Genomic DNA, 18,504 nt, shown 5'->3' on the forward strand with positions numbered 1-18,504 from the left:
AAATGTAATTTCTATCGTCTTTCTTTTTGCCTTTGTCAGTATAGCTAAAGCTTGTTAATTCAGTTGATCTCATCAACCTGTTTTGGTTTCATTAATTTTCCCTACTATTTTTCTTTTCTGTTACATTGAGTATAAAGGAGTTATAGTTGGGGTACAGAGGAAGTTGTGGGACAGGACGTAGAAAAGATCATGTAAAAGACTCCCTGGTGTTCAGATTCCAGCTTCACTCTTCAAGCCCTCTTCTGAAGAGGTTCTCATTACCCGTGAGTCCACGGATTTACAGAACAGGGATGCTTCCTCAGGATACACCTGGCTGAGCACCAGCAACAAGGAAGCAGAGGTTGGAAGAATAAGATCTAGGCAAGGGGTGACTGATGTCTCTGCTAATTACTCTTCTAGGATCCCAGTCATCCACCTAGCCTGTCACGGAGGTGGTCGTATAGGACCTATTCATTGTGGGCAGTGCGGAACCTGAGGTGGAGCTGGCAGCGGGGGGTGGGCAGTGGTAGGTCTCTGGGCATGGACTGTTGCTTCCTGTGTTATACAATGAAATTAGAGGCTGGATGCTGCCATGCCAACAGATGTTAGCAATTTAGCAGGGTCTTTGGTTGTGAGGGCTGCAGGCTCGTCTCCCCCCTCCCCAGCCCCATGGTGTGGGCTCGCTGGACACGAGGGAGGTGAAGGCTACGACTGAACTTGTTCTAAGAAACACTCAGGACAGACTGACATCATTCTGTAAGAAAACTGCTCCAGTTTGCTAAATGACTTCAGAGAGTGAAGGGTGGAAGAGAGAGAGTGTTCTAGAGCCAGGAACATGAAATCAAGTCTTCCCTAGAACTCCCCAGGGTGTTTTGCCCCTCACAGCCTCTCTTCCTCTTTCCTCTGGGTTTGCTGACACTCTCCACCCACACTTCTCTGGTTCTCCTTTTAGTAATGACCACAAAGGAATGCCTAACACTCAACAGCCCACAGGATGGAGACCCTTTCTGACTTGTGAGTTGCCTCCAGCCACTCAGCCCCCACACCCATCTGAGTCTTAAAGGTTGTGTATTCCTCCAACAGGGACTGAACTCCTTGATGGGTGGCCATGCTTTCTGGCCAGTGGCTGCCCTTACATTCCTCATTTCTCCATTAACCCTACCCATCCTTCACTCTTAGACTCAGTGCAAACACTGCCCCCCAAGAAGCCTTCTTTTATGTCCTCATAGGAAGTATCCTCTCCCTTCTCTGAGTACCCTTGACCTTTTTCTGCAGTTCTTCCATGGACTTACTACTTTCTCCCTTGTGGCAAAATGAATTGTGTGCATATCTCATCTCCTCTACTAGACCCCGGACCCTGTAAAGGCAGAGTTCCAGGCAGGACTCTAGATTTCCACAAAGTCTAGCCAATAGTTGGCAATTCACAGATGAAGAAATTCTTGGGAAGGAAGCCTGAGGAGGGTTACAGAAAAGTGAACTCAAGGCCTTCAGGGACAAGGCTCTCATTCACCATATGCCTGGGCATCTCCCCTCACACCAGAAAGTTCAAAGGAAAAACACAATGACAAGGATGGCCATTTTGGAACCCATTTATATTGTCAGTGTTACTCTGGGCTTCATTCAGCCCCACACCAGCCTCTGAGATTGCATCAGACATTCTGAACATTCATGGCTTCCTTGGGCCAAGTGTAGCTGTCCAGCGTAAAGGAGTCATAGTCTGGAGTATAGACCAGGGATCTTACAAAAGCCTCCTTGTCCTTGGGCTCTGGGTAGTAGGAGGCCAGGTTGTGTTTGTAGGCGAAGTCGAGGACCTAGGGAAAAACACGTTTGACTGAGGAACTGGATCTAAGGAGGAACCTGTCTAAAGGCCCTTGCTTGGGAGCTTGTGGAAGGGGAATATACCCTGAAGCATCAGATGTGTTCCTCTCATGAGTTGAGGCCCAGGAAGCCACTGGAGAGAAAGGATCTTGAGTTTTCTGCCTAGTAAGGAAGCTGTGACACCATGGAATAGACACTGGGCCAGGGCCAAGAGGCCTCAAAGTCTGCCTCTGCTTCCAACTGCCTGTGGGTCCTCAGCAGTGACATCATCCTTGCTGAGCCTCAGTTTCCTCATCTGTAAAGTGGGGGTCATGAGAGCTTTCTCTGGCATGGTGTGAGGATAAAATTAGGTAGCAGGTGTAAGTGTTCAGCATCTGATATTTTTTTCTGTCTTAAACGTGGCTTGAATTGGACATTGTTCTCTGGGTATTAGATTCGGCTTCAGAAGAAGATGAATCTGAATCTCCCCAAAAGGAAGGAACTGGACAGGGTGGACGTGGACTGTAAGCTGCACTATTGGTCTTGAGGGCTGACTCTGGATCCTGCACTGGACAGCTCATGGGGAGTGCGTGCTGTTGTGCAATGCGTTTTCTGAAATTATTCTTCAAACTTATAGAAAATGTAAAATATATATTAATAGAAATAACAGTATAATGAACCCTCATGAATTCATCATCCAGATGAACAATTATCAATGTCAGGCCAGTCTTTACTGCCCCATGTTCTGGTTCTTTGAAAACCCATCACCTGTGCATCGTCTAGTGGGTGACATTTTTACGTAGACTATCCCCTGAACTTGATCACCCGTGGCCCAGCCATTCTGAGAGAAAGGGGAGGCATGAGCATCTCCTCTGGCCAGACAGGTGCCGAGTATAGAGCTTTTCCACTGTTCTCTTTTAATGTCCTCCAAAACTCTCGGGGAGAGGAATTACTGGCTTCTTTGTAGAAGAAGGAAACTGCTGAGGCTCAGGGAAGTGAAGTGACTGGGCTCGGGTGACTCTGCCGCTGATTGGCAGAGCTAGGACCCCGCAGCCTGAGCTCTTTCCAAGTTGACCTTTCTGTGTAAATGGGCACTTATGATTCATTTTAAAATTCCACCCACATTCTGGTCCACAAAACTAGGGCCTTTGGTGACCTTTCTGCCTGGTGTTTGAGGGGAAATCCAGGAGCTTTCCCAGAACTGCCCTGAGTGGGGTTGAGGTGGGGCTCAGGCTACAGGCAAGAGTGTGTCACCCAGCCTCTGGGGTGCATGCAGTGCAGCCCAGGGAGCTCAGCCTGTCTCTGCAGCTGCCACCCCTTTCGTCCTCCTAAAGTCACACAGAGAGGAAGCTGATGAGCCCCACTCCCCATAGTAAGGGGGTAAGACGTCCCTTACTTTGATGGCGATTCTCAGAGACACGTCTCGGATGGTGCTGAGTGGGGGGTACAGTCTCCCCTGTGACAGATGCTGCTCAGAGACCTCTTGGGCGATTTGCTGGGGAGAGAGAACAGAGAGGAACAAGCTGAGTTTCCACCTTCCCAGAGCAAGCCCAACCCAGTACACCAGAAACTCACCTCGCCCCTCATACGTGGCCCATAAGTGCAGTTTCTACTCCTGTCTCTGCCGCCTTGTGGCCCCAGGGGCGCTTAATGCTTGGGCTTAAGCAAGGACACATCCTTTCTGTCCCGTGAGACTGGCCGAGGCTTAAAACAACATGAAGCTGTCTGAATTCTAAAGGAAAATCACTAAGGCCGAGGCGAATAAACCTGTGACTTGCAAAGCAGACTCTGGGGTCTCCCCCGCCCCGGCTGACCTAGCCTGTTGTATAGGGATCCCCGAGTCCCTCGCTTCCCGGGTTCCAGCCTCTCCCACATGCTTAGGAGCATCCGGGCTGTCCCCCTAGGCCATCTTGTGTCTCTGTATTCGGGCCTCCTTGGGCTCTCCTTTCCGGCCCCAGCCCCAGTGAGGAAAGAAAGGCTGCTTCTCCAGTGACACCACGAATGGGCCTTATGCGGTACCTGAATAAATTCAGCCCAGGAACAGCCTCTCCTACAGCTTCCCTCCCTGCTTCAGAGCTCGTCTCTAAGGGCCAGCTCTCTGCAGCCAGCCTCATCCTCCAGCCTCGGGCACTGGTGCTCAGCCAGCCTGGCAGAACAGCCGCTTTAATGGGGCTCGGAATGCACTCCCACCCAATCTTCTCGTGTCAAATTGAAATCTGGGAAAAGCCACAGTGCTCTCTGAGAACTCTGTGTCCCGGGACGGACAGGGAAAGGAGCTGGTCTTGCCTCAGAGTTTGGCAGACATTAGAAACCTGGGCTCCCCCCTCTGCTACCTCGTTCTTAAATTCCTCTCTGTCCTTTCTGTTCATTCAAACATCCACTGAGCTCTACGATATGCCGGGCTCTGTGCTAGGTGCTGAAGAGCCATGGTGGAGAAGCCACAGTCTTTTCCTTCCTGGAGACTGGTGTCAGTGGAGATGAACAAACAATAGTAACGATTATAGTGATTTCGAGGAGGGGGGACATATGGGCACAGAGGAAGGCAGGGCCCAGTCTGCCATGTACAGGAAAGGCTTCCCAGAAGAAAAGACAGAAGCTAAGACCTGAAGGACAAAGTGTGAATTACTTGAAGAGAGGAGAAGGAATAGCACATGCAAATTCTTAGAGGGAAGAGAGAGAACGACTGTAAAAAGAAGGCGGGATAGGTTGACGGCAGGGGGAGGCTAAAAGGCTGGAGAGGAAAGGAGGGCCTTGGATGAAGTGCCTTGTATGGAAACCATGTGAAGGAGTTTGGCCTTTCCTGGGAGCACCAACGAGCCATAAAAGGTCTGAAATTAGGAGAGAGATGGCCTGTTCTGGGCTTTAAGGGAGCCCTCTTTGTGGAGGTGTAGTGTACACCTCTCTGTGGAGGTGAGGTGTACACCTCTCTTTGTGGAGGTGTAGAAGGTGAATTGACTAGAGGGAAGCAGAATTTCTATGGCTAGATCTGCAGCTAGAAAGGCTCTCCTGCAGTGACGAGTTATATTATGGTATGTGTGGCCACTTCTGAGATGCTGGGCACTGCTAATGCTCTGCTGTGTCTCTGAGTCAAATTGCCTGGGGCCATCCTGGCACATCCCTCACAGCCAGGTGACCTTGGGCACATAACTCAAACCCTCTGTGCCTCAGTTTCTTTGTCTGTAACGTAGGGATGATCACTATATTTTACAGGGTTGTCAAGGTGAAATGAGATGCTGCATGTACGTCTCCTAAAACTTATATTACTTTTTCCATAGGAAAATCAGTTTCAACTTAAATTATCTTAACTTAAAAACAAACACCCCTTTCAGGGACTTCCCTGGTGGTCCAGTGGTAAAGAATCTGCCTTCCAATGCAGGGGACACAGGTTCAATTCCTGGTCAGGGAACTAAGATCCCACATGCCCTGGGGCAACTAAGCCCACGTGCCACAACTACTGAGCTTGCGTGCCTCGACTAGAGCCTGCGTGCCACAACTACAGAGAGAAAACCTGCACGCCACAACTAGAGAGAAGCCCGTGCACCACAATGCAGAGCCCGCTCGCTGCAGCTAAGACCCGACGCAGCCAAAAATAAATAAAAAAACAAAAACCAGCCAAACCAAACCAAACCAAACCCCCAGTTGAGAAATATAACCTGCCAGGCCTTTGAAGACCAGACTGTCAGCTCCTGGAGGGGAGGGGCCTTATGCTGCTCAGAGCAAGTGACTGAGAAGTAGATTGAGGGGAGGTTCCTGTTTACTTCATGGACACGGTTCATGAAAAGATGGAGCTGAAAGGTCCCATAGCAGAGGCTGTGGGTTGTGCAGATGTTTCTGGGGGTTGCATAGGAAGGCTTTAGCAACCTTGTTTCTGCACAACAGGGGAATTTGCTTTCGGGTCAACTCCAAGCAGGAAGTGACTCTTCCCATCCAATGGGGGTTTCAGACAGCTCCGCCCATGGTCACAGGACACCACCACCTCCATTCAAATGCAAAATACTCAAGTAAGAGGGACAGAGAACTGCAGCATGAAACCAGAGCTGGTGTGCACAAGGCTTGGGGGAGGCTGACAAAAGTTCAGCAGACACAGGAAGAAGGAACTTGGTGCATGAGACAGTTCCTTGTGGGACTCACAGAAGCAGGGCTGGGTAGGGCTGCCTGGAAGCCCTTCTTGTGGCTTGCTGGTTTGGGGCTCTCACCAGTGCCGTGGTGAGGGGGAAATGCAGACACATGCTAGAAATCACAGCAGAGCCTTTGGAGCCCACTGGGGATAAATATGTTTAATAATTGTTTATAGTTCTGATTAGCTTAACTTCTCAACAGAAACATTTCTACGCCTTGGTTCCGCAGAGTGAAGATAAATGTGAAGTGCTTGGCACTTGGTAAGCGTTTGTTAAATGGCAGCCACTGTAACTGTTATTATTAACAACCATTATTATGAATGTGGGCTGTCATCCTTAACAAATCCTTTCCTTGTTTTCAATTCACCATGCCCAGTAAAGAACGCTTGTGGGAGCTTTTCTGATACGATGCCTGGAGCAGGTGCACACCCACATCCCCCATCTGTGCTCAAGACATGGGTACTCAGAGCAGGCAAACCTGACATGCAACCCATCCTCTTCCTTACAGAAATCTGCCCTAGTGGGGCTTTTTTTTTTTTTTGCGGTACGCGGGCCTCTCACTGCCGTGGCCTCTCCCGCTGCGGAGCACAGGCTCCGGACGTGCAGGCACAGTGGCCATGGCTCACGGGCCCAGCCGCTCCGTGGCATGTGGGATCTTCCCGGACCGGGGCTCGAACCCGCGCCCCCTGCATCGGCAGGCAGACTCTCAACCACTGCGCCACCAGGGAAGCCCTAGTGGGGCTTATTTTGCTACCAGTTACCCAGTAACGTGGCCAAGACCCATGGCTGGAAAAATCTACTGCTTGTCACGGTCGGTGAGCCCACGGTTTCAGGTGGTTTTGATGGCATCTCCGTTCTTGGCATGCATATGGGTTCTGCTGGGAGGCAGGGTGCAGTACAAGGTACGTGCCCTCACGGCCAGCGCCTCCTGCCAGCACCCCTCCCACTGACTATTCCTTCCCCCGCCGCCCCTGCCTTAAAAAGCCTGTGTGTGTTTTCAGAGTTCAAGCCTCCAGGCGCTCTTGAGAGAAGCTTGACATTCAAGCACTCTGGGGAACCACTGAAGGATTGGAGCGGGTAGGTAGAAGAAACAAGAGAAGGAATCTTTGGGGACCCAGTGTAGGAGCTAGTGGAGCTCACAGGCCCTCTGGGGTGTGTATTCGGGGCAGCGGGGGCAGCAATACCTCTGCTGTCAGGAGGAAGAGCCCGTCCGGGATGTGTCGGACCCCGCCTGCGATGACTCCCAGAGCCACTCCAGGGAACACGTAGGCGTTGTTTCCCTGCCCGGGAATGAAGGTCCTGCCATCTTCCAGAGTCACGTCTTTGAAGGGACTTCCACTGGCAAAGATCCCTCGGCCCTGGGGGCAGGAAGAAAACCAGAGACAGAGCTTGGAGCTAGGTTTCAGGGGTCATGGTGGCCTAGTCGTGTCTCCCGAAAGTTGACCCCTTCCTCATCTTCTGCTAAATGCTCAGCATTGTGCTGAGGACGTTGCAGGTGCTGAAAGCACAGCTGTTCATCTGACCAGAAAGCTCAGCTCCCACTGAGTTACCCGGCAGCCACAAAACCACAGAACGGGGAAGGTGTAGCTTTTAACCTGTCACCTCCCCGGAGGGCAAGCCAGGTGTGCAAATGGCCTAGAGTCCACAAGCGCCTCGAGCTCTGGTCAGAGCTCTATGTTAGGGGAACCCTGAGCAGTAAAGCCTACTGGTAAGAGCCTGGGCTTTAGAGCCGGACGTGGGTTTGAGGGCCAGCTCCACTCCTTTTTAGCTCTGTGACCTTGGGCAAGTTACTTCATCTTTCTGAAACTCAGTTTGCTTATCAGCAATGTGGGGATTTTTTTCACCCTCATAGGGTTGCTCATGGTTACTGTTACTATGTCCTCTCAGCCCGGGGAAGGAAGGACTCCCCGCTGACCTCGGTGACCCGGTAGCACTTCTCAGCCGTGCACTCGGCCTTGCTGGTGGGGTTGCTCAGGGCAAAGATGATGGGGCGCTCGTGGAAGGAGGCCATGTCCCTCAGGATCTGCTCCGTGAAGGCTCCTGCAATGGCGGCAACACCTATGGGGAAAAGGGGGAGGTAGTGGGGTGCCGACTCTTTATCTACACCCCATTCCTCTCCTGGTGGTGGTGGTGGAACTAGGTACAACATGGAAGACTCAGGAGTCTTGAGGATGGCATCCGCCATAGGGATGAGGGAGGACAGGAGAAAAGGGTCTCCCTGCTTGAGCTGGCTGAGACCCCCTGTTAATTCCACTGGTCCACTGCAGGCCCCAGCTCAGTTAAGCTGCACCTGTGAAGCATGCCTGGCCACTGTCCTTTAGAGTGGACTGCTCCCGCAGGACAGGGAGTGATGCCAGGGTCCCCCCCTTGGGGGAGGAGTGCTCATGTCATCCTGGTTAGAGAGACCAGCCTGTGCTTTTCCACTCTACTGTATAATTCTGCATCACGCAGCCCAGCTTGGCGCCTTAGTTCTACGGTTCTTATACAGTAATAACCCAATAAAAGTTTGTAGCATTGAATTGGAAATGAGGGGAAAGAGCTGTGTTTCCAAGGGTTGCTTATGCCTCCTCGCTGAGCCTCAGTCTTCACCTGCAAGTCAAGAAGATTAGCTGTGCTGGGCAGTGGGTCGCCCCTCCTCCTACCTATGATGGCCGTGGGCTTCACCAGCCTCACCACCTCCTCCAGGGAGTTCACTTCAGGGTGGTCCTGGGCAAACATCTCCTTCTCATGGTTCAGGTGGCTCCTCCCCTGCAGGGAAAGGAAGAACATGATACAGCTGTGGTGGTGAGAACCGCTGGGCAGTGCCTGGATGCATCTGTGTACTCTAAGAGCATTCCCTGCAGAGCCCTGTGCTGTGGTCTGAGCTGTCAGAACCTTGGGCCCTGTCCTTTTGATCAAAATCTACGATGCAATCTAAGAATTTTAAATGTGTGTGTGTGTGTGTGTGTGTGTGTGTGTATTTCTTTAATCCAAACCACATATGGAGAACCCGTAAGGCCTTTCCTTGAGCTGCTGGGGTCATGGCTTCCTGGGCCAGGACAGAAAGGCTCCGAGGAAATGCCTGAGTTTGGACCAAGACTCTTGGCCCCAAGACATATAGCACAGAGGCCCAGTTGAGGGATGGGGGCCTGAGTCACCCAGGGTCAGGGCGCTAATTTGAATGTATTTGACAAGAGCCATTAACCTCCCGATAAATAATAAGCTGAGATCCAGGACAGGCTTGTAGTGGCTGGCTGCTCCCAATGGGGTCCAGATTCCTTCCATTTCTTCAAATAGGAGTCAGTGGGTGACAGGCTGGTCAACGTTTCTGATGACTCCTTTGGGTCAGCTGGCCTCACGAGAACCAGAGTGAAAACACCAGCTTTGAGAGATCTTTGAGGAGGGGTGAGCTCAATAGGGTGAGCAAAGGTGATGTTGAAACATGGGAAAGAGGCAAGTGTGGCAGCCTCCACCTGTGCCTGGACTGTGCTCTGGAATGATCTGGGGCAGAAGGAGGAATCTCCAGGTCCCAGTTCTTTCCGGTGGGAATCTGCCCTTATAGGGAACAATAGGAAGGTCTGTTGCTTCAGAGGGGGCTCTCCACTATTCTTGGTTGAGAGCCTCGTGTTCCTATCTCTTGTCTTTTTTTTAGGCTCTCACTGTCACAGTCTATGTTAGTGAAATCTCAGGATTAAAACATGGAGCTCTGAGTGAAGTCCTGAGGGAGGAGGTCATCCAGCTGTGCCCCTCACCACACTGCAGTCAGAAGCTGGACTGTCTCTCTCATTCATTCCTTCATTCACATCTCAAACATCAATTATGTACTTATCACATGCAGGACCTTGACATCAAGACCATACAGCCTCACGGGGAGGGAGGCAAGGGGCAACAGCCCTATCACGGGATAAGTGTCATATATGAAGGGCGGAAGGCTACATGAGCGTAAACACAGGGAACTAATTGAGACCCAGATGCTCAGGGAAGCTGCTTGAAGGAGGTAACAGAAGACAGGGAGGAAACAGATGGGGTTGAGGGCTGTGAGTGGGCGTGTGAAAAAAGAGAAGGGCATTCCAGGCAGAGAAACAAAATATGCAAAGATGTAGAAGAGAGAGAGCATGTTACTTTTGGAGAATTATGATTCAACATGGCTAGAGGTGAGTACAAGGCAGGACGTGGGGGGAGATGACACTGGAAAGAGCACACGTACACACATTTGCAAGCACATTCAAAGCTTTTGGACAAGAGCAATTAAGGCTACTCTGGGATGAATCTTTTGCTTTGGGGATTAGGACACTGCCCTCCTCCTGCTCTCTCTTCTGTCTGAGCAGTTTACCCCTTGAGATCTCTTCCAGTCCAGTTCCAATGGCTGTAGATATCAGGTAACCTCCAGGTCTCCAGACCGACAGTACCTTGACAATGAGCCCCTTGGAGTCCACCATCCAGATCTTCCTTGTGGCCTCTGCCTTGGGTACGCCTTCTTTCTCTAGGGCCATAACAAGGAGGTGGGCGATGCCCATGGCTGCCTGCGAGGTGGGTGTTTAGACAAAAGGCAAAGGCTGCTCAGGATTTTATCAGATTCTTCACCAAGATCCTCGTTTCTTCCCTCACTACTCCCAGGAGGCCCAGTTAAGTCCCTGCCTTGAGACACCCAAACGTTGGGGCCCAGGCAGCTGCAATGATCACAACGCATCTGTGCTGTTTCCTCTCCTCAGAAGCCCAGAACACTGCTCCCCCTTGCGGCTCCTCCACCCATTTTTTTTTTTTTGCGGTACGCGGGCCTCTCACTGTTGTGGCCTCTCCCACTGCGGAGCACAGGCTCCGGACGCGCAGGCTCAGTGGCCATGGCTCACGGGCTCAGCCGCTCCGTGGCATGTGGGATCTTCCCAGACCGGGACACGAACCCATGTCCCCTGCATCGGCAGGCGGACTCTCAATCACTGCGCCACCAGGGAAGCCCCTCCACCCATTCTTACTCTCCTACTGGAACAACAGCAGACAGCCCCCGAGGGCACTTACTTCACCAGCACCTTGGAAAACAAACACGTGATTGGAGAGCTTGTTCTTGGTGATTCGCAGAGCAGCCAGGATCCCTGCCACGGCGACAGAGGCTGTGCCTGCAACAGAGTGGACAGAGGTCACCCTCTGGCCACCGGGTCCCACCCCCTAGACCCTTGGCAGAGTTCCCCACACCTAGAACCTGTGATGGAACAAGCGACTTTCCCTCGCCCTTACAGAGGCCAGCCCTGTAGGCACGCAGGTTGTCGAGCAACTCTCTTTTGCGTGATACTCTCCATTCACTCTTCTGCAGATAACTGTTAGTTTGAGAAATAGCTCCTGGATTGTTACCCTGGGAGAGAGGATCAGAGAGTCGGGTGCTGCTACCACCATCATTCATAAATGAAACAACAAGGACAAATACAAGGGAAGCCAAAAAGAAGGGTGAGCCTCAGAATGATTTGTTTAAGGGGTAAATGGATAAAAGCGTATTAAAAATGAGGCCACAAACTATCCATGAAACATTACACGACCATGTGACCTGAGCTGCTTGTCTTATCCAGCAAGTCATAAGGTTATGCCAAGTAGCATAACCAGCATCGAATGGCTTGAATACATCTGAAGGTACAGGTAAGCTGCACGAGCAGGTGGCTCAGACTAGTTTGACAACTACTCTTCCTCTCCCTCAATCCACACCTAAGGCCTCACTAGGAATTCCTATGACCAGCTGACCAAGGAGGAGAAAGCAGGCTTGGTTTACAGATTGTTCTTGACAGTATGCTGGCATCCACTAGAAGCGTACGGTTGCAGTTTCACAGCCCTAATAAAAGGTCACCCTAAAGGGAAATAGTGAAGTAAATCTTCCCAATGGACATGACCTCCCATTGTAAATTATGTTGTCCACTTTGGTCCAAGAGATGGCTAGACCTACATTGATTCGTGGGCAGTTGTTAACGGTTTAGCTAGATGGTCAGGGACTTAGAAAGAACCAAACAGTAAGACTGGTGATGAGGAAGTCTAGGGAAGGGTTTGCGAATGGACTTCTCTGAATAGGTACAGGGTGTGAAGGTATTTGTGCCCCACGTGAAAGCTCACCAAAGGGCAGAATGAGAATAGTTTCTCAATAATCAGGTGGACAACATGGCATGGCTTGTGCATGTCAGTCAGCATCTTTCCCACGCCATCTAGGGTTTGCTCAGTTTCCATAGAGAGTAGCCATGGTGGCAGGGACGGAGGCTATGCATGGACTTCCTCACGGAGGCTGCCTGCTACTACTACTGCTGAATGACTGAGCTGTCGATGGCAGAGACCAATGTGGAGCTCCTGCTACGGCACCGTCCTCTGGGAGGACTATCCACCCGGCAGGAGGATGATTACACTGGACTCCTTCCATTAGAGACAGGGAAGAGATGTGTCCTCACTGGAATAAACATAGCTTCTGGATATGGCTTGACTTTCCCTGTCTATAATGTTCTGCCAGTGCCATCATCTGGGCACGTCTGAAATGCCTAGTCACCATCCTGATATATTCCAGGCTTCTAATCAAGGAATTCATTTCATTTTAATAGAAGTGCAGCAATAGGCTCACACCCACGGAACTCAGTGGTCTTAACACGTACTCTACCACCCAGGAGCAGATGACCTAATAGATCAGTAGGATGGGCTCCTGAAGACTTAAGACTCAGTTGAGGAGATGGTGAGGGTCTATCTTACAGGATGTAATACGTGATTTGACTTAGCAAACAATACCTCGTGCTCTTTCTCCACAGCCAGAATACTTGGGTCTGGAAATCAAAATGTTGAAGTGAGAATGGCTCCTCTTACCATTTCACCTAATGAATCACTTGCAGGGTTTTTGCTTCCTGTCTCTTCAATTCTGTGCTCTCTGGATTGGAGGTCTTGGTTCCAAAGAGACAAATGCTTCCATTAGGATTCCCAACATGGTTCTATTGACTTGGAAGTTGAGACTGCCACCTGGCCATTTGCCACAAAACCAGTGGGCAAAGAAGAGGGTTACTTTACTGGCTGTGGTTATTCATCCTGAGAACCAAGGGGAAACTAGGGACAGGGAAGACTGTATCTGCGCCTAGGGGATCCTCTGGGGTGTGTCTTAGTACCCCTGTGCTCAAGAGTAAATATTAATAAACACTGTTGCAACTAAAGAGAGGCAGGGCTGCTGAGGACGCAGATCCTTCAGGAATGAAGGTTTGGGTCATCCTATTAAGGAACTCTGGCAAGCTAAGGTCTTGTCTGATGACAAGAAAACACGGAATGGGAGACCGAGGAAGAAATTCATAAACATCAACTATGGCTTCATGACTGGTTACAGAAATGAGGAATGTAGCAGCCATGCAAATTTTCTTCCTTGATTATCATGTGGTTACGGATGATGGTTCGTATTAGCTAATTTATTCTCCCTTCTCCTTCCTCTTATTATTTTATAGAAGTTTTATTGGAGGTTAATTCTACAATTTAGCCTTTAGAAAACAGAGTTTTCAAATGTGACTGTGACTGAGATTTAAGAGTAGTTTGTCCTGCCCAGAGATGGGTGGTGTGACTATCTTCCAGAGATAAATATGTCCAAAAAATGCACAGTGTGACAGCTGTGAGTTAAGTTTTATTGGGGACACAATGAGAACTATAGCCCAGGAGACAGCCCCTCAGATAGCTCTGAAGACGGGTGTGGGTGTCAGTGTGTACGTGATTTTGGTGAAGGGCGTACGTGCAGTCAAGCACACATTTCAGCAGAAGGTTGCTGCTGGTCACAAGAAGGTTGTTGCTCGTCACGAGGAGTGGATGTCTCCGTTAATGATTTTAGTGTTTTCCTAGATATGAGAAGATGTAAGAAACTGGGCTCATAAAATCTTCTGAAAATATCTAAGCATCTGAAGGCCTGTTCTGCCAGTTTTTCCCAGAGCACAGAGTGCCTCATGCCTGATCTCTGCCTTGAACTCCTTTCAGGGTGCGTTGAAGGTCGGTGACTGCAGTGGCTAGTGACTTCATTCTTGTAGAACCAGATGATGAGTGACATTCTTGAGTTGGCAAATAACTGTAGACACTTTGCCTCTCCCCATTTCAGGGAGAAGGGGAGAATGTCTTCATTTGTTGGAAAGATAGTTGCATTTTATTAGGCATTTTGTTAGAGTTTGTTGTTGTTGTCTGGAAGTACCAATGTGCAGGACGGAATGTATCGATGCTGAACAGCCAGAAGGGTGGACTCTGCCGATTACTGGATAATCGTTTCTCCTTTGTCTGCAAACCACTTTTCAGCTTTACCAATTGGCCCTATGGTGGGCTCTGCCAATAGGGGGCGCCAGAGGGCGACTGAAAGACTAGATGGGCAGGGAAAGAACAGTTTTTCCAGCATCATTCCTACTTTGTAAGATTGCTGGGTAAAATGTAGGACATTCAGTTAAACTTGAATGTTAGGTAAACAAGAAATAATTTTCTAGTGTGTGTTCCATGCAATATTAGCATAAATATTCTAAAAACTGTTATTTGTCTGAAATTCAAATTTAGCTGATCATCTGCATTTTGTTTTTGCTAAATCTGGCAACTCCAGAGCCTTGGTTTTTTAATCTTACAGCAGCAGTTTGTTCCACAAGCAGCAGTTGAATCCAGTTTGCTCTTTGTCCGTCACTTACAGAACTAGCCTCATGCCCCCTCAGAGGCATGAACGCTAGCCAGCTGTTGCCTGTCTTCCCTGTGTTCCCCCAGCCTCAGGGGTGGTAGCAGATCCTTAGTGTTTCTTTCTGGCTTTTCAGTTCTTTAATGCAGAATTCACAATTCTTTATGTCGAGTTTTCTCTGTTAAAACGACTGTTGTGGACCCTCACGGAGTCACAATAAAGTAATCGCAACTGGCAACGCTAAGCCTCTATGATGGTCAAAGAAAAGGAAATTAAAGTGTGACTGTTTATGGTCATTACAATTGTGCAAATCAAAGAAACTGATGTTATCTATGGCTGGTGAGGGAGCAATGAAAAGGGCAAAGTTCAGCACACATTCCATTTTAAAGAGCTACAACCCTTTTTGGAAAACTATTTCCCAATATAGACCAAAGGCATAAAATGTTTTTGCCCCTTGACCTCATGCTTCTATTTCTGGGAATCTATGTATGAAAAAATCCAAAAGGTATGTGGTAAGATATTTATGACAGTGTTATTTGTAATGTAGAATGGCTGGAAATAACAAACACCTAACAAAAGAGCAATGGTTAAGTAAATTAGCTAGTGTAGGCACTCAGTAGGATACTGAAGCTATTAAAAATATTCCTTATGAAGATGGTGTAGCAACACAAAAAATGCTATAAAGTTAGTAACTAACATCACATATTGTTCTAAGTGCTTTATATGTCTTAATGTAAAGACATTTATTTAATCCTATCATCATCCCCATTTTACAGATTGGGAAAATGAGGTACGGAGCAGTTTGCTGAGTTGTCCAAGATCACACAACAGAGTGAGGCTTTGAACTCAGGGAATCGGGCTCTAGGACATGTGCTCTTAACCCCTGAATCATGCTTCACTGAGTTAGTTGGAAGGAAGAGAACATTCAACAGTCTACATACTATGATTCTAACTGTAACAAAATATACACACAAAATCCGAAAGGAGCTACAAAATACTAATGGTTGCAGGGTAGGAGCAGGAGTGAACTTTCCGTTTTCTGTTTCCAGTTTTCCATTGGACAGAGAGCACCTTTTCCCCGCATCTGATTCTATTATATTTCACGACAGCATTCTGCCTCCTGAAAGGAGCTGTACAGAGCATACGACACCAGGTGGCGCCAAAGATATTTCATCAGAGAACCTCCCAAAGACACTGCATTCTTGATGGGTCTGTTCCTTCTTGGATGTCAAGTATCTTTTGTGGTTAGAACCTATAGGCTGAATAACAGCTTACCTGCAGAAATTCAGTGCTGGATGGAGAGCGTGACATCCAACAACTGTACAGATGAGGAAACTGAGGCCAGAGAGAGGCAGTGGCTTCTGCCTGTTAGTCACCAAGTTAGAAGTAAAGCAGGTAAGCCTGGGTTGCTGCTTCCACCCCTTCCTGGTCTATGCAGCTCAGACAGCCTTTCCTGACTCTGGAGTTGAAGGCAGCAGGAGTGGCCTTATGGGGTTTCCCTGGGGGAGAACTGAGGGGCAGGTGGTAGTGGAGGTGGAGGGAAGTGAACTTAGGTGGTGGATGTAATTGTTCAGTTGTGACTCTGGAAGGGGTGGAAAACACAAAGCATTGGGAAATCTGGTAGAAAAGAGTTGAAAATTTCAAAAGGATACAACAACTGCCGCTTATTGATTGCTCTCCCCGTGACCTTGGCTCCGTGCTGTGTATGCACTTGCCTGCATTTATTTGCTCATTTAATCTTTACAGCAACTCTAGGAAATAGGTACTACTGAGCTCCCATTTTTTCCCCTTTCAGAAGTGGAAAGTGAAGTTCAAAGAAAGTAGAAACGACCAGGAGAGAAGTGAGTCCTCTCACCACCAACTCTATAAAACCTCTGCCTCCGGTCCATATACTTCCATATACTTTGCCGTTTCTCCTGTTACGTGGATGAATGGTCCCTGCTCTTAGCTAAAGCCACTTCTGGCTGTGTGCTGGATCCCACCATGTTTACCTACTCAAGAAATTTGTTTTGTAATTCTCTCCCTTTTTTTTTCCTGCATCCTCAACTGCTCCCACTCTAGTGGATCACTGCCATCACCATACAAATATGTCATCAAGTTCCCATCCTTAAAAGCCTCCTCTTGACCCTATGTCATTCCCACCCTATTTCTTACTTCCCTCTATAGCCAAATTCTCCTAAAGAGCTGAATATACTCATTACCTCTATTTCCCTTCTTCTTGGTCTCCCTGAAACCCAGTCCCATCAGGCGACTGCCCCACCACTTGTCAACCTCACCAGCACCTCCATCTTGCCAAGTTCAGTGGTCAGTCCTCAGCCCTCCTCTTCCTTGACCTTTCATCAGCATTTGATACTGGTGTTCATTCCTTCCTTTGGGAAACTCTGCATGTGGCCTCTGGAACCCCATGCTCACTGGCTACCTTGCTGGCTCCTTCTCATTCTCCATTCTGGGATCTTTCTCTGAGGCCATCCTCCGAAGTGACAAGTTGCCGTATTCACAGCCCAGAACTCAAGAGGAAAAACAGCAGTTCTTAAATCCTATATTATAAAGTTTGGCAAAGAACGCTATCTCCGTCATCAACTTTCATTTTGAGGAGGAGGGTCTTGGGTAATGTATTAGGGATTTAAAAATAGAGAGGAAGGAAGCTGCAGAGGTTTCTGGAGGTAGCCACCTGGAGAAGCCCAGGGGTCTAGGGATGTGTTAGAACACGTGCCCGTGAATGCTGAGGGCAGCTGAAAGCATGACTGTTTGTTCCTCATTCACGATGAAAGAAAAACAAATTTTCCTTTTCAGAGGGAGCTTTCCATAATTGCATTTCCTGCAAACTGAGTACTGGAGGTGGTAGGTTCAGGAAATAGCACAAAAGGACTGAAAATGTAGTTTCTATTCTGCTTTTAATAGTCACATTTGACAAAGTTAAAGAAGTTTCCATTAGAAACCACACATTATCAGAGAAAAGGGAAAGAACTAGCTGCTTCTCAGGTGAGACAAGGCTGCTGTCTTAGGCAGCAAGAAGGACACAGGGAGTTAGGCTTGCCAGGGTCCGGCCAAGGTGGCTTTGGAGGCCTGGGGCCGGGGGGATTGGGCGTCCTCTAGGATTAGGTTGGCCCACTTTCAGGATCCGCAGAATTATCTTCCCGCAGCAGCCAGCGGCTTCTCATTTGTTCATGAGCGTGTACTGAGAGCCTGTTCTGGGGCTCCACTGGGTATACGGGGATATGAAGCCTTAGATTTATGAAGATGAATACAACAGTCTTGAGCACAGGGGTTAGCAGAATAACTGTTCAGAAAATTCAAGTTCCCCTTATTGGAAACCAAGCAAAGGCCTTCTAGATGACTTCAACCCTGTTTCTGTGTCCTGAAGGAATGTTCTGGAGCCCTTGGACTCTCAAGAAAGCAGTTCCCAGCCCATGGAGGAGGCAGGGTTAGACTATTCTGCCGCCGGAGGGAATAATTACCATCTTCTTGGCTTCTTTGGGGATTTAACTGAATCAACAGGCTAAGGGGGAGGTCTCAGAGCAGCCAGGATTAGACGTGCAAAGAGACCCACGAGAATCTCAGGGCTGGGAAAGCCCTGTACGGGAAGAACAGCCTCAGAACACAGGACTTAGCGAAAAGGAAGGTTCTGGGGACTGGGGAGAGATGAGGTTGAAGCGGCCGGGGGAGGTTTCACTGTGGGAGAGACACGGGAAGGGCCAGGAACTGCTGCTTAGTGTGTATGGTAGGAAAGGAGCAGCAGACCGCTGACAGCTGGAAGTAACCCCTGGTGTCTTGTAAACAGGACAAACCAGCTGGACAGACTTCAGAGCTGGGCCATTCCTCCCCATCTGCCCCCTTCCTATCGTGGCATCTGAGCCCCAGGGTACTTTGAAATATTCTGCAAAGCGGGTGACCACTGCCCAGTGTCACTCCCAGGCCCTGGGGAAGGGTGGGGTCATCCTGGGGCCTGCAGAACAGGTTTGGCCCTGGGTGCGGTATCCTGGGGGAGGTGAGGTTTGAGTCCTTAAG

The 18,504-nt window shown here is 49.2% G+C and overlaps 1 protein-coding gene across 1 annotated transcript in view; it reads right to left on the bottom strand.

The window, feature by feature from the left end:
* Nucleotides 1-1,412: 1,412 nt before the first annotated feature.
* ME3 (malic enzyme 3) overlaps nt 1,413-18,504 on the bottom strand; it is a 199,009-nt gene continuing 181,917 nt past the window's right edge. Inside the window, exons 9-15 of the mRNA XM_079930727.1 lie at nt 10,890-10,987; nt 10,283-10,396; nt 8,537-8,642; nt 7,810-7,952; nt 7,079-7,252; nt 3,173-3,271; nt 1,413-1,790 (exon numbers count right to left, since the gene is read on the bottom strand). Of these exons, the coding sequence (XP_079786853.1) occupies nt 1,629-1,790; nt 3,173-3,271; nt 7,079-7,252; nt 7,810-7,952; nt 8,537-8,642; nt 10,283-10,396; nt 10,890-10,987 (896 nt within the window). The 3' untranslated portion in view covers nt 1,413-1,628. The remainder of the gene's footprint in view (nt 1,791-3,172; nt 3,272-7,078; nt 7,253-7,809; nt 7,953-8,536; nt 8,643-10,282; nt 10,397-10,889; nt 10,988-18,504) is intronic.

The sequence above is a fragment of the Stenella coeruleoalba genome (assembly GCF_951394435.1).
Source record: "Stenella coeruleoalba genome assembly, chromosome: 8".
Lineage (NCBI taxonomy): Eukaryota > Metazoa > Chordata > Mammalia > Artiodactyla > Delphinidae > Stenella > Stenella coeruleoalba.